Here is a 15,742-nt window from a genome sequence, read left to right as displayed (position 1 = left end):
CACGGGGGAACCAACTACTGACTAAAGAACACTTTGATCTGAATGTTTATGCATTCCGTCAATGCCTTCTACCCACAGCTAGGGTGCATTATAAAACCACTATGAGTTGCATCCAAAAGTGCGCTCTGATGCAGGCAGTGGGATTGCTTATCATAGACCTTCTTCCAGGGGCGGCTCCTCCGCTATGGCGGAGGAGCGTCGCCCCACTGTTTTCTCGCAGTACAAGAAGCCAAAAAATAAAATGGCAATACATTTTAGTTATTACCATTTTATGTTTGCTTTACGGACAGGCGGGTGGGCGGGGTTGCTTTGCTCTCTGAGCAGGGCAGAGGAGGAGTGGTTTGCCCACTCCTGAGTGCGCAAAGACTGTTTGGTCGGCCCTATCGGGCCGCCCAAACCAGTCATGCTCACTTTGCCCTTCTCCATGCAGGCTGAATTGCAGCCTGCATGGAGAACATGCCCACCCCTCTAGGCCCTGGCTGAGCGCCGTGTAACGGGGCTCCAGACCAATCATAATGTGTATGCAGAGTTATGATTGCATAGGGAACAAAGCCAGGCTGCCTGCTTCTTTTTCCTGTCAGAGGTGGAAAGGTAGGTTTTTAATTATTATTTTCATTTTCATTATGATTCCCCCCCCCCCAGTGTGATGACCCCCCCCCCGCCCATGTCCACCCCCCACCCGCGAGCCATGTCGGCCGCTACTGCCTTTTTTTTATATTTGAGCTCATTAGAATTTGTTCCACCTACAGCCAGTAGGGTTCCAGTAAAACACATATAGGGTGCGCCTAATATTACTATACTAGAAGGGGTGCAACATTCTCCTTCTGTAGTAGAAAAGAGTGCCTGGGTGTACATGATGGCACAGTAGACCTTTTGTGACTTTGTGCACCAGCATACATACTTCATGAAAATGCCTAAAGTGTTCTCTTTATACTAGTACCAATGTCATGAAATTGAGACTGACAAGAAAAGGCTTCACATAAACTATGAATTGAAGGAAATTAATTTATTAAAAATTCCAAGCGCTTGTTGTTCAAAGAAGTTAAACATTGTTACCTTATATTTAGGGTTGGTGATCATTGGTGGTTCCCATTCACCATCCATTTCTGCATCCCAGTCATCAGGCTGTTTGGCATCGGGGTCAGTAATATGTTCTATTTCTTCCCAGTCCTGCAACAGAGATTTAGCTCAGTTGATAACTATTGATGAATAAAGGTACAATGTCCATTATCTTATTGTCCCATTTTCAAGATTTTTTTAGTGTGAGCAGAAGCAAAACAAAAACGTCCTGTGGAATCTTGAATCTTTGAATGTGCCATAGGTCAAATACCAGCATTCATTTGTGTTGAACAAGTTGTTTTCTAATGGGCACCATTTAGCCCAAAGTGACCACTTGGAAAGACAAGATGGCTGAATATACACCATCTCTATATGCATTTTCACACAGGCAAAATAAAAACTGCTCTTTATAAACTACATTTCTTTGAAAAGGAAACCCCTCCTTTCACTAAAAGATCTCAGAAGGTATCCCAATCAATGGTATTGTCACACTCTACTGAGATTCAGGAAACTCCTCACAACTTGGCTGTTTACCGAGGCATATGATTAACCTCAAACATGGTTGTTTACCCGGATATCTGGTTAACTGCCCAGGACTCTGGTCACTCCTATAGCTAGCTCAAAGAAACCAATCGGTGTAAGTGCGCTTTATAAATAATTTTAAAATAACATAACATTTGTGGAAAAACTTCTCATTTTTTCAGTGACTTTTGGACCCTGAGAAAAATTGCAGAGGAGAACAGTTATAGGTTGGCCGTTGATGTCTGAGGGCCTTCAACGCAAGGCATGTAAGACTGAATTAGATTCTCGCCTCTGCAGAGATGTGGTCATACCTTTGTGAATCAGCTATCAATCTTTCAACTGAGTATAGTTGAGCTTTTAAGGGTGCAATTACATTTTTAAGAGCTACAAAGATAAGGATTTTTTCAAAATGTATCTTGGATATAACATTGGGTTGTATTACATCCCAAAAGTCAAACAGTTTTATTAGGGTTGAGTCTTTCCTGTGCACGCAGTGATGTTCTGGCTGATGCTGCAGTGCATTCAATATGTGTTTGCATAGTGAGATTTCAGATCATTCAAAAACCAAAAGATTTAACTTCTTGGGACAGTGAGGGCAAAATGTCTATTCGTAGTTCTTTAATGGAGTCTGTTTTGAATTTTGGTTAGTGTTCTTGGATAATAGGAAATTCTGACTTTTTTACTGGATTTAGTTTGAAGAGGTTTGAGGTCAATGATTTCTAAATGTTATTATGTTTTTTAATGTGTTTATTTGCATTTTTATGGATATTGCACAAATATAAGCAATACAGCATATAAATTAGACTTTTGCCATCATGCCTGCCAATGAGGGGCTCAAATAACATTATAAATGACATAAATATACATAAAAGTTGCAACTCAACAGCCAGAATAACTATAAACCCACCTCTTCCCACTGCCGGCAACATTTTGCAAGCAAACACGCAGGGCAACCACGCACCCCCTATCCACTCACACATCCAGCCATGTAGAGCCCGGATCTAAATATCATCTGAGAGCCTCTATGCGCCAGGGCCTCGAGAGATACTTGCTCCAGCTGTCTACGTCACTACCCTACAGACTCATATCCATACCATCATTCATTCTAATGGTCGGTCACGCCTCTTTCACCATCGAACTCTGACCGATCTGTGTATGTGGTAGCCCGAATCCCAGGGATATCAAAGGTGTTCAGCACTTCCATCCATAACGGGGCTATTGGACACCTACGAACCCTTCACACCTCCTCCCTACTGAGTGCCAAGTCTCTAACAGCCTCCTCCCACCTCACCAGCACAGGGGCCAATAGGTGACTTCCAGGACATAACACTTTGTTGCTTGGCTAACACCAAGGCCAAATCTAGGAAACGGTCCACACATTCTTGGAGCCAGGGCGTGGGAATAAATTCAGCAAGCACACCTCTATTGTACATGGCACAGCTCGACCCTGTGTGTCCCCCATTCGTTATAGGACAGGCAGTCCAGATCCATTGTACATGTGCACAGGCCCATGTCATGTGGCAGAAATTAGCCTCCACCTGAGCGCAGTAGGGACAAGGCTTGGGCTCTCCCCCATATATCGCAGTCACGTTATTAGGGGTAATATAGGTCACACGAAAGTAATTGAACTGGATAGCCATGAACCTAGTGTTCCTAGGCACCTTTTGTGGGAAAGCCAGCATTTTTATCGATTCCCCATCTGATAGCTCCCTGGTCAATATTCCCTCCCATGTCAATTGAAGGTGCTTCTGTGCATCCCTTTAAGCGCCCCATATAGCCGCTTAACTAAGTGCTTCTCATTACCCAGGGCCAGCAACAGCTGCACAATGTTATAGGTCCGGGGTTCATCTCCACCTGCTCTCCAGAGAACTGCAGCTGTCCGGGTCAACGCCTCATGGGTGCGGAACTGTCCAGGGGGTGGGCCATGAGTCTCCACAAGGACTTCAGCGGCATCAATGTGGAGGTCTCATAATAACCCCCAATAGTAACCAGGCCCACTTCTGTCCATGTCGCCAATTGCGCTGCTGTGAAGAAGTCGGACGGATCCCTCCCGCATGAGTGATACCAGTCACATCAGAGGTAGCGAGGGGCATACAGCGGGCAATCCTGAGTGCACCAAATACGGCTCCTCCAAGCCATTTCTGACTGTTAAACAGTATTCAAGGGCAATCATTTGGTGAAGGAGGCAATTTTAATATAAGGCTGTGTGCTGTCTGCATACTGTGGATGGCCACTCTTGACCTTATAAACCCACAAACACAGGCATCATCTTACATCACCTGAAACTACACCACACACCTCCTATGGCCATGGTCCCATAAACGCCAACATACACAAAACTAAAGTTCAGAAAACTGAAAGTGCACGTGCAAATACAATTTCAAACAATGTCACAGTGCCTGTCAAACAAGATGCAGCCCCTCTGCCCGCAGCCTTGTGCAATGAGCGGATGCCCACAAATCACATGTGGCAAGATACGACCTATACCTGCCATACCAATGAAGGACATGCCAATATGCAATAGTTACAAAACAGTCACTGTGGTATGAAATAAAACTACACAATCAAAACCAATGAAAGAAACCATGGAAAAGTTAAATCAATGCAACTTCTACATAGCTCCGAATACCCACAATGGCACAACACTATGATCACATAGCCGAAGTACCCTAGGCCTGAAACCGGGGCCTCAAAATAAAGTATGTTTCTTCACTGTTATTTCGTGGAAGCTGATGGAATGTTTTGTGCGTGCAAAATTGCCATAGTTTATTTTCTAGTTGCTTCAGCTAAAGGAGAAGAACGATTTTCTTGCTGAATTTTTGTTGGTGGTTGTCGCTATGAGCTTTGCAGAATGACCTTGTAAAAAGCAGCGGCTTCTGTGCTAATGCACACCAAGAACCGATATCTCCTAAGTGAAAGCATAGTATCCAGATTGGTGATGATGACCAAGGTTAGTCCCCTAGGAGGACCACCTTGCGGGCAGCGTTTGAGCGCCCTGTCCGTCAGTCGTGTGAGTGCAGAGAGTACCTCAGTCCAGAAGAAATGTAACTGTGTGCAGCTTCAGAGCATGCACATAAGGTGTGCTGGTGTCAACTGGCATCAGGGGCAGTTCAGAGATGTTGTGGGCAATATAGCCTGCAGCCTTTGTGGAGTGAGATACTCTCTGAGTGTGCATGCCTGAATGAACTTAAAGCACGCATTGCATGGCATTTGGGATGGGCATTGTAGGAACACCTGCCATTCCTTATCATTAAATACTATGTGTAATTCTTCTTCCCAGTTGCACCATAAGGTCTGCAGGGACACACCGTTGTGGGAGGAGGCCCTTGTACAGAGATATCAACTTCCATCTCCCATGGCCGATAATGTGCAGAGACTTTAGCACGGCGTGTGTTTAGGGTCCTTGGTGAGGGTTTTGCCTTGAAACAACACCATGCGAATCCTCCTAAAGGTGAGAAGGTGTCCCAGTGGGAGCTTGCCTTGGGCACTCAGAGCAAGAAAGTCCATTAACAGTCCATCCTCAAAAATGTCCCCCATTGTAGACAACCCAGCTTCCTCCCAGCGCATTATTGTAAGCGGTAGAGTGTTCCAGAATGTTACTTGGGATCTAATGGCATATATCGTAGCCCCTAGGTTGCCCTTAAGCAGGTCCTTGGACGTATGAAATATTTTGATTCCAAGGTATTTGAAAGAATGTGGGGTCCATTGTAGTCTGTCAGTGGTGAACATAAGGTAGGGGGGGCTGTTGGGACACACAAGGAATATAAATGTTTCCGTGGGGCTGACCCGAAGGTCAGAGAGGGCATAGAAGGAGTTTAATGTCTTTACTAGAAGGGGTGAGATCCATAAGACAGGTATGCAAGAACAGTAACATATCATCTGTGTAGAGTGATATTGTGTGTGGAACTTCCCCCAGCGGTACTGCTCACCTACTAGATGCAGCGCATTGATTGCACACAGGTGAATACTCAGGAGCTCCTTTAAAGTTAGCTGGTGGGCCACCGATCCACAAGCTTATCAGAGGCTGTGGCCACCATTCTTCTGGTCCTGTATTGTGAGCCCACATACCTGGCAAGAATCTCACTGCCTTCAATGCAACCGCCATTGCAGTGTTTGTTCTGTAGATAGAATAGTTTGTTGAGGGTGTTCCATGTTGTTTAGGCAAACTTTTTAGTTTTTCAAAAACAAACTTCCAAAGCTGGAGTTTGTTGATGAAAAAAAATAAAGACTCTTGCATTTTCTTCTTGCTTGTGGGTGTCATTATTTGATTTCTCTCAGATGAAGGTGCCAGGCAGGACAAGCTAGTATACGTCAACCCATACTAAAAAGGCAAAGTGACTGGCACAATGGACTGGCGACCCTGTGGCAGCAGGACAGACAGGTCAAGAATTTCTGCTAGTAGAGTCAGCGGAGTCACCCCCAGTGGACGCCCTATGATGTCCCCATCTTAAATGAGGTGGAACAATCGGACGTTTGGAGTGCCAGGTGACCTACCAATTTACGATAATTCACCTGCTCACCAAACTGTAGTTGAAAAATGCAGTCTAGTAACAGCTGGTGAAACAACACATTCACCAAGATGAAACCCTCAAAACACTGGAGCAGCCAGTACAGAATAATACATTGAAACCAAGGAGGATGTCGAAACTGGATGCATAATATATCAACTGCAGCTCCTGATGAAAGAAATGAATGGCTCGGAAAATATTGAATGGGGAAAAAGAAGATGGGAAGGTCTCTTCTGGTCCCTACTGTGAAACAGATCTGTTTGGTGTACAAAAGTCCTCAATAATGTAAAAGCTTCAAGGACATCTTAACACAAACATATGAATGGGGGAGAAGAGAGACTTTTATATACTCTGTAAAAAGTATGTTTTCTGTGAGCAGTGAAGATTTTCCATGGCTTGGGTTAAATGTTGTTGATATATTCTGTAAACTAGTTACTTTGCAGATCTACTGAAGCCAACTTATTATGAGGTAACCCCCTGTGAATACATTTCATTGTGCCTAAGTGCCGACATTGATAGCATGGTTGGGAGGCAGCTGTAGACATTTTGGCAGCTCAATTAACGGTGGGAGACATAAAAGAAATGGTATGTAGTGGTCAGTTAGGATTATGCTCAGTGCGACCTTGCAATGGCTGTTGTATGTAAAGTGGCACAGGAATATGGACTAGTCTATAGTGGATGTCCAGTGAAGGTGTCTGCCTGTTCATTACATTGTTTTGATACCACCAGGCTTCTAGAGGACTACTGGAGTTGAACAACCTCTTCTCTGGCAGCATATGATGGCATATTGAAGCTAATACCCCCTCGCAGGCAGGAGAGAACACAGAGTGAAGTAGGATCCAGTGGAAGCTAACATGGTAGAAGCTTTCCCAATTCCGGCAGAACAGGGTGTATTCTGGGGCATTCTCAAAGTCTTGACCACAATAGATATTTTGTGTTGACAACAGCATTCATGTTCTTCTCGAGAGATGGTTCATGAGGATGTGACCCTTAAATCATTTTTTAACACCAGTAATAGTAAGGCAGATAGGTTTGTGGTCTACAGGCAGTAAGGCTAAACCATAATTTAATTTATATTCAGATCCTTTCTTAGAACAGGGATCCTTCTTAAACTGAGGCCAATGGGTTTCAGCAGCCAACTGATAACAATGGTCTACGTAAGCCAACAAATCTTCGTTTCCCTGTTTCAGATCCAATAAGTCTGAATGAACATCTTATAAGTGACTAACAAAAAGCTGATATAATCCAGGGATCAAATTATCAAAGTGATATAGCAGGGGGCCACCTCTTTCAAACAGGGGGTTAACCTCAGTGTTAGAGTATTACAAAGAATATCTATAAGTTAGCATCTCATAGACCAAGATTAACAAGGAAAAAAATAATGTTAACTGATAGACTGCAGGAAAAAGCATGAAGCCTATCAACAAAGTCTGCACATTACCCCAAGTAAAAGAAACCTGCAACGTCCTCCCAGAACACTATATTTTGGGATATGCATGTCAAGTGTGAGATCACAAGGTGAGAATGGATTGGTGAGCCAGTGTTGAATGTAAATTGAGCAGGTATCTATTCTACTGGTAATTCCACCTCCTTAGTCTTTGCAGAAGCTTGTTGGGTTGCGGAAGGAGCCTGCTATTACCCGTGTTTAGCTAAGATTTGGCCAATGCAGGGACAGCCTTCCACTCCCTTTTTCTGGGTGGTAATAACACTCTTGTAGCCAGGATGTTGCATGGAGCTACTGAACATTCCTTCATGGGCAGAGTACACTTGGGCGCTAAACGACTGAGAACTGGGGTAGCAGGCTTTCCCCATGCAGTGAAAATGCAGTGACAATGCAGGAAATATGCCCTTGGGATTCGAGGGGCACCCAAGATTCATAAGTAGCAGACCCTATCAGATAATCCTATCCATCAGAGGACGATAAAAGACTGGTCTCAGTGCGCTATTCAATATTTCGAATAGCCACAGACCAGTGCGGCTAGAGTAGCAGAGATCCAGGAGCAGAAGTCGCTTGGAGTCCCGATCTCCCTGCCAGACTCGGGAGTAGGGCCTGGGCTTGAGAAGGCGTTTCTGTGATTGATTTGTGTGATGAAAATAGTCTGCCAGTCTGATGAAAGGGGATGGGCTTCGTCTCAGCAGGAGAAAGATTTTGTAGCGTCCCAGTATACAGCCAGCTATCTGTGGGAGGGGACTGTGGAAGGGTGACTGCTTTGAAGTACAAAGAGACTCGAGACAGCTGCTGAAGATAGGGAAACCTACTGCACATCCACGCCGAGGGACACAGCAGAAAGCGGAAAAGTACTGTCACCGAATATGAGGCTGGCTCAACCCGACCCCTCCCCTGTGCTGTGGGTGCTTCCAGTTGCAATCTGCAGCTGGAGAAGATTATCTTGTTGAAGAATTTACCATTTAAACCCAGGACCAGAATGGTATCCAGCTTTGCCATTGCTTGTCCTGCACCAGTAGCAAACAGTGCAATCCCATGGGCGCTCTTCTATTGGAAACGCCAGACTCGACCAGTGGGCTCTGAAGTACAGGCCCTCACCCCTTTTTGTGTCATCAGAGGGTTTAGAATAGTTCTGGCACCATCACCATCACCAGGTTTGCTCAGTGACTACTGGACTAGTGGGACTAGTGGGACTCTAATAAATGTGTCTAGACATCAAGCTCCCAAACGAGATCCCTGATACCATCTGAGCAGTGCCCTTCCAAGGAGGGTGGGCAATTTAATGCCTTTGGGTGGTGAAACAGTGGGAGGACCATTAAATTTTATTTCAATTGCTCAAGCCAAATCACTAAAGTAAAGCATTGGTATAGTTGATCTAGCTTTGTAGAGTTACCTTCTGCAACATGGAAGGTATATATCAATTGTAAATTGTTTTATAGTGCCTAGTGTCTAGGCGCTATAAAAATGTTTGGGGTCAGAACTCTGGTCCAAAGGGTCATAGAGAGTTCTGATTTTCACTGTGTATGTTAATTTTGTATATAGTACATTTTTCTAGTGTGTATTAAAGTACATTTAATTTATAATGTAAAGCAATGACTGGACACTTATCTTATTAACTGGTATTACTTGGTGAACTGTACCCTGACTCATCTCACCTCCATGAGAAAGCCTTGGACTACTCTGTCACTCTACCCTGAGAGAGTCTAGTGCTGGAGAGAAGTACTTAGTTATCAAGTTATCTAGTCTGGGGTACAGTACTACTGGGGGCCCAGGTCACTAGTGGTGAATGACTCAAATTGATGCAGCAGGAGCCCAGTGACCCATGACCTACCGGGTGACCCTGGAAACTGGACAAGTACAAATACCACCTTAGAAAAGCCATACAGGGAAATATTGATAGTGAAGGGGTTGGTTTTTCACTTGGGAAATATTCACATGAAATTACGAGTTAACGACTTGGCAATGGGGAATAATACAGGAATTGGTGTATGCACAATTCCAACCCCTTTTCTCTGCACAGATTTCGCCAGGTTTTTACCGGTGAAATGTGCACAGGCAAAAAGTATACACAATTTATAATTGTGATTCAGCTGGTAATTCCTCTTACTGGCTGAACTGGGATATAAACTGCACTTGTAATGAGGGCCTAAGTATCTTTGCAGTATGTTTTTTTTACAAGAAGAGAATTAAAAAATATATAAATAGGAGAATAAATGTCTTCCCTACTAGTTTACTCACATCTGGTCTCCTGTCATCAGGATCATCGATCTGTTCTCGTTCATCCCAGTCCTCTGGTTTTGTTGCATTAGAGTCCAGAATTCTTTTTGCCGGAAGAAAATCCCAGTCCTCTTCCATCGTCCCAGACTCTACTTTTGCATTGTCAATCTTGACTTCATAGGTATTATTAGGATGGACTATTAGAGTGTAGAGGTGAGTGAATTCATCATCCTAGTGGGGGAGAAAGAAAATTAATTAAAAACAGATTCCATAATTGGTCACTTGCTTTGGGATTGCGTAGCGTACATGACGATTGGAAAATCAAAACACACACTATGACGACGTTGATCAATGGTGCAATAAAAATGGCCTGCATGGACTCAAACGTGCTTTTTTTAAATTTATTTAAAAAAAAAATCTTTTTATTGGTCAAAAAAAAGATACATCAACATTTTCTGATTCACAATAGCAGACAATGGAAATTGGAAGCAGGGATCAAGGACAAAAGCATAAATTGCTAGTTTTAGGTTCATACTAAGCAAAAACGCAGTTGCAAAAACTGTACAAAACAAACAAAGGGTGAAGGGGAGAAATTATATAGATACAAAAATACAGAATCCCATTTGTGCCTGTACACTATGCATCATCCAGGCATCCCCAAATAAAAGCATACTTTTGCAGGGCTCTAATTCCCCTAGCTCTAACTAGAGCCTTCTCACTTTCCCAAGTTTCTCTGACAATAGTCCACCATTCGGCAACTGAAGGAGGCTTGGGTGAAATCCAGAGTTTGGCTATTGCAAGTCGAGCTGCTACTAGCATTATTGCAATGATAGATCTATAGCCACGGCTGTCCTCTTTATACCCCAGCATCTTCTCCGTTGTCGAGAAAGTGTATTCAACCCCTAGTCGGAGCTTAATAGCAAATGATATCTTCTGCCAGAATATTACTAGTTCAGGGCAAGTGACAAACATATGCACCAGGCTGCAATCATCCCACATTTAGGGCATTCACTACGCGCCCCTCGAGATGTTCCCGCTTGAGAACCCCCACCACGAGCCCATCTAGCTATCCTCTCCGGTGTATAGTATAATGCACATATGGTCTGGAACTGCTGAAGTCTTAGACTTACTGAGTATACTGAACCCTCAATAACCTCAAATGCGATCCTGATCTCTTCAAGAGTAATATTTAATCCCAGAGTCACACTCCATTGCTCTGCTAGCTTCAGATTGACGTCTACTCTAACCTGTGCCAATTGCTGCCCTCTGATTCTTTGCATGTAAACAATCCCATATCACTGAACCTGAAACGCATCACAATAAAAGGTGTCTAGTAAAGTAATCCCTAAGCTAGAGGTATTTAAAAAATATCTACCGGGGGATAGCAAATGTCTTTTGGAAGTTCTCAAATGATCGAAAGCTGTTAGTGTCATAAAGCTGACCCAAGTTATAAATGCCATACTTTGCCCATTTCCGACCCTCAAAGTCCTGAAAAATCTCGGGCAGCATTGGGTTACTCCAGAGGGGGAGTTTATCATATATCAGAGAATTAGAGCCCCTCGACATAATGCCCTGCCATATGTGCACACAGTCCCTAATGGTCTTAAAGCGTACCCTTTTAAAGTAGTTTGGGTCATTGATTCTGTATAAAAACATTTGGCTATCTGAACCAAAAATAAGCCAGTGCCAAAAGTCAGGTTTATCTAAGATCATGAGGCTACGTAATCGCGCCACAAAAGCTGACCAAAAATAAATTTTAAAATCGGGGAGTTCTAACCAGCCTTCATTGTAAGGAAGTTTCATTAGGCCTATTGCATGTCTCGATTTCTTGTACCCCCAAATAAAACTGCTCAAAACCCCTTATTAAAAAAAAAAATTGGGATACGCAATGGGATTGAGCGAAATAGATTTAAAAAAATTGGTAGCATCTTCATCTTTATAATTTTACACCTCCCCAAGATACAGATTGGAAGTTTGTGCCAATTTTTTAATTGCTTAGAGATAGTAGCCAATGGAGCATCATAATTTAATGCGTGTATATCTTCAATCTTAGGGGAAATACGAACTCCTACATACGTGGTAATCGGGCATACACCTATAATAGGTTGTTCCGGCTGAAAGCTTAATAGCACTTGGGTTTTATTAACATTCAGCTTATAACCCGAAAACAGTCCAAATTTCTTAGCTTCCTTTTCGATACTTTCTATTGCAACTGCTGGATTGGTAGTAAAAACAGCTATATCATCTGCATACGCGATAACTTGATGATGCCCTATAATCAAGGGAAATATCTGAGCGTTAGCCTGGAGTGCCTTAATAAATGGCTCGATATAAAGGGCGAAAAGGAGGGGGGAGAGAGGGCAGCCCTGTCTAGTACCACATCAGATTGGAAATAAAGCCGCTTGCACATTTCCATATTAATGATATCGGCCGATAGGAGCGACGCTCCTCTAGGGCCTTATCTTTTTTCTTAAAGAAAATAATATTAGTAATATTCCAAGAGTCAGGTGCCCATCCACTAACTCCTATCAGCTGTATTACGTCCCACACCAGTGGTGAAACTAAGCTCTTGCAGGCCTTATAGAACTCAGCTGGGATACCATCTTTTCCCGCTGCCTTCCCTGATAGCAGCCCCATAATTGCTTTCTCAATCTCATCTTTTGTAATTTCCCGTAATTTCCCGCTCTAACAAACACCGATCTTCCTCCCGCAAAGACAGTCGATTGCTCTCCTCTAAATAATTCTGCATACCTGTCAGATCCAACTCCGCAACTTCGGTGTATAACTTCTGATAAAAAATAGAGAATTGGTCAGCAATGGCTTGAGGATGCTTACATAATATACTACCCTCCCCTTTAATCACTCTAAAATATCAGCTAATTGATGAGAAAGTACCTTTACAATTCGATCTCCATATTCACATTGTAATGTCCTATGTTTATTATAGCTCACAGCAACTTTCTCCTTTAACAACCTATTCATTACAGCTCTTTGATCTATCAGAGAGGCAAGCAGTGATTCCTGTTCTACCGCACCTCGATGGACCGCGTCAGCATGGTGACGTTCGCTGATTATTAACTTATGGAATGCCACTTTAATAAGCATTTCCCGTTCCTTGTTTTGCCGCAAGCGTGCTTTTGTACCACAACTTTTAGCGCTTTTTTGATTCTTAAGTGCAGGGAAAACTTGTAAGGCCAAGCAGCGTCACTGTATACTGGTTCCCCCACGTGGCTAAAGTTTAGAAATGTATTTGCTAGATTAAAAAACATGAAGTAACATGTTTACTAGCTGAATTTAAGAAATGTGTAATTTTTCAGTTGGAACAAAATTGTTTTTATAATTTGTAGTGCTGCTGTTGGAGAAGTTGAGGAGGACACATTTTTTTAACAAACTGCAGTAGCTCGACCTTGGATGTATTTGCTACTTTGCTTAGACTCAGGACCTCACACAAGTGAACCACTTCAGAAAAACCCTCAAGACCTGGCTCTTCGGCTAAGCAGATCTGCAACCCACCTACCCCCAGCGCCTTGAGACCCTCACGGGTGAGTAGCGCGCTTACAATCCCCTGATTGATTGATAACACGCATGTCAACCCTAAAGTTTCGACCACAAGCTTTGCACTACATGATACAATAGAAAGGACTGCATTTGTGGCCTTTACCACATTAATTGTATTTATTTATATCTGGACTATTTTCATCATAAACTCTAGACTTAGGGCTTGATTGAGAGTTCTCAGGCGAAGTAGGACCACTGTGAACCAGAGGTTTGTCCATCCCATCAAACTTCTGGTTCCCCTTCTCAGTTTTGGCTTGGGGGTAGCACTAGGCTTACACCAGCAGACCATCCTCTTGCTCGGCCAGTGCAAAGCTCTGACTTGATGGCCTGATAGCGAAAGGGCTGTGAGGCCACAGTGAAGGTTACCCCGCCGATTTAGGGAAGGGAGACTAGCACTCATTTTCCAGGACCCAGCCAGGAAAAAGTAAGAAGGCCTCTATGCGCATTTCTTCCTGCCCATCGGGGCACAACCCACGGTTATGGGAAAAAAGCAACGTGACAAGCTACTAATAGCTGAGGGGGACAAATTATCTTCCCTGTGTGACAACTTATAAGAGGGTTGCGTTTTTTTTTTTTAAAGAATTTTTATTGTTTTCACAACAGTTAAAACAGTAAGACACTTAAATAGACCTTGCGCACATATCGTTTGACAAATCATCACCCAAATGAACAATCCTACAGCCAACCCCAGTTCTTCAGTGCCGATACAGACAATGGCTCCCCACCTCCCCACAGCCCCGTAGGCCACCTCAACAATCCGAATCAGAGGAGTCCTCATCTGAAAGTGATGGCGGTTCGCATATTCCTCCCCTAAATTTGTTCCATGCCCCCCATACCTTGTCCCACTTGCGAGGACATCCCCGCCTGATAAATACTGATCGCTCAGCGAACATGGCTACATCCATATCTCTCCTCCATGCGGTCAGTAACGGCACCTCCACCGCTCCCCATTTTTGGGCTATGTTCCTTTTGGCCGTCATTATCCCCAGCGTTACCCAGCTCTGCGCCTGACGATTGAGATCATTGGGCTCACACACATTTAACAGACAACGCCGAGGCTCCGGCACCAACGATATCCCGCACGCCTGCGACATTGTACGCATCACTCGCTTCCAGAAGTCTTGGATGACAGGACACTCCCAAATAGTGTGATAAAAGGTTCCTTCCTCCCCACAACCTCGCAAGCAGAAGGGGTGTAGCGCTCTGCCCATCCTATGTAGTAAGCACCTGGTGTAGTATGAGCGATGCAAAATACGAAGCTGCACCAGCCGCAGCCTCGAAGGTATACCCGCCTCGCGCCATTTCGGGTCATCAAAGTCACCGACCTCGTCGGCCCACCTCTCCCGCAAGGGCCCCATAGGGTCCGGCAGGTTGTTGATAAGTTTGCGGTATGTGAAGGACGTAGCCTTCTTTGGCATGTATTCCGTCAACAGCCTGTCCTCCAACGGGGACGCCTCCGGAACCTGCGCACCAGGAGCCAGCTGTGCAACTAGGGCATGTTTAATCTGGAGGTATCTGAATCATTCCAAAGGAGCCAGCTCATAATGCTGTTGCAAGCGTGCAAACTGGACGACCGCCCCCTTTTGCTACACATCACCTATCACCGAAATTCCGATGCTGTCCCAAGCGTCGAAGCCCTTGCTATCCCTCAATCGTCCCAATTGCTTGGCATCCCAGAGAGGTGTAAGTTGAGTCAAGACCCCCCGCCATCCCAGCCTGGCCTGCGCCGCATGCCAGATAGACACAGTCTGTCTCAGAGGGCCGATCAACTTCGAGGCTAGTCTAGCATCATATAAAGGTGACAGCATACCCCTCTCGCCCAGCACATCTCTGTACGCCTTAAATGCGGGGTCAGACTGTGGCGCATGGAGCCACTGGTTAACCACCTTCAGCTGCGCCACCCAATAGTAGAGCTGGATATCCGGGAGCGCAATTCCCCCATCGTACCACCCGCGAACTAACTTAGATTGCGCAATTCTCGCCGGTTTGTTGCCCCAGAGTAGGCTGGAGACCTGCGCTGCTATCGCGCGGAAGTAGGCCGGAGGCACCGGATACGGGGTATTCTCCAGCACGTATAAAAATCGCGGCAGAGCCATCATTTTGAAGAGCGCCACTCTCCCCACCAGGGTCAGGGGCAGCGCTCCCCAGTGCTGCACGTTACGCTTGAGGCGATCCACTTGAGGGCATAGATTGCGCCTGAAAAACTCCATCTGATCCATCGTAATGTGCACCCCTAGATACTTGAACGACCCCTCCTCCACATGAAGTGGACTTTCCGCCGGCAGCCGCGGAGGGGGGCCACGCAGTACGAGGAGGACCGACTTCGACCAATTAATCGTATAGCCAGACGCTCTGCCAAAGATCTCGCAGATGTTAAGTAGCGTCAATATGGAACGCATAGGGGAGGACAAATACAGCAGCACGTCATCCG

General features: G+C 44.7%; 1 protein-coding gene across 1 annotated transcript in view; it reads right to left on the bottom strand.

Moving 5' to 3' along the window:
* LOC146834986 (calreticulin-like) overlaps positions 1-15,742 on the bottom strand; it is a 185,511-nt gene that overhangs the window by 56,616 nt on the left and 113,153 nt on the right. Inside the window, exons 5-6 of the mRNA XM_085602644.1 lie at positions 9,775-9,984; positions 1,057-1,170 (exon numbers count right to left, since the gene is read on the bottom strand). Coding sequence (XP_085458770.1) covers positions 1,057-1,170; positions 9,775-9,984 — 324 coding nt within the window. The remainder of the gene's footprint in view (positions 1-1,056; positions 1,171-9,774; positions 9,985-15,742) is intronic.

The sequence above is a fragment of the Triturus cristatus genome, chromosome 4_2 (genome assembly GCF_964204655.1).
Source record: "Triturus cristatus chromosome 4_2, aTriCri1.1, whole genome shotgun sequence".
Classification (NCBI taxonomy): domain Eukaryota; kingdom Metazoa; phylum Chordata; class Amphibia; order Caudata; family Salamandridae; genus Triturus; species Triturus cristatus.
Note: the sequence above shows the minus strand (reverse complement) of the source record. Positions and strands in the feature narration are given on the sequence as shown.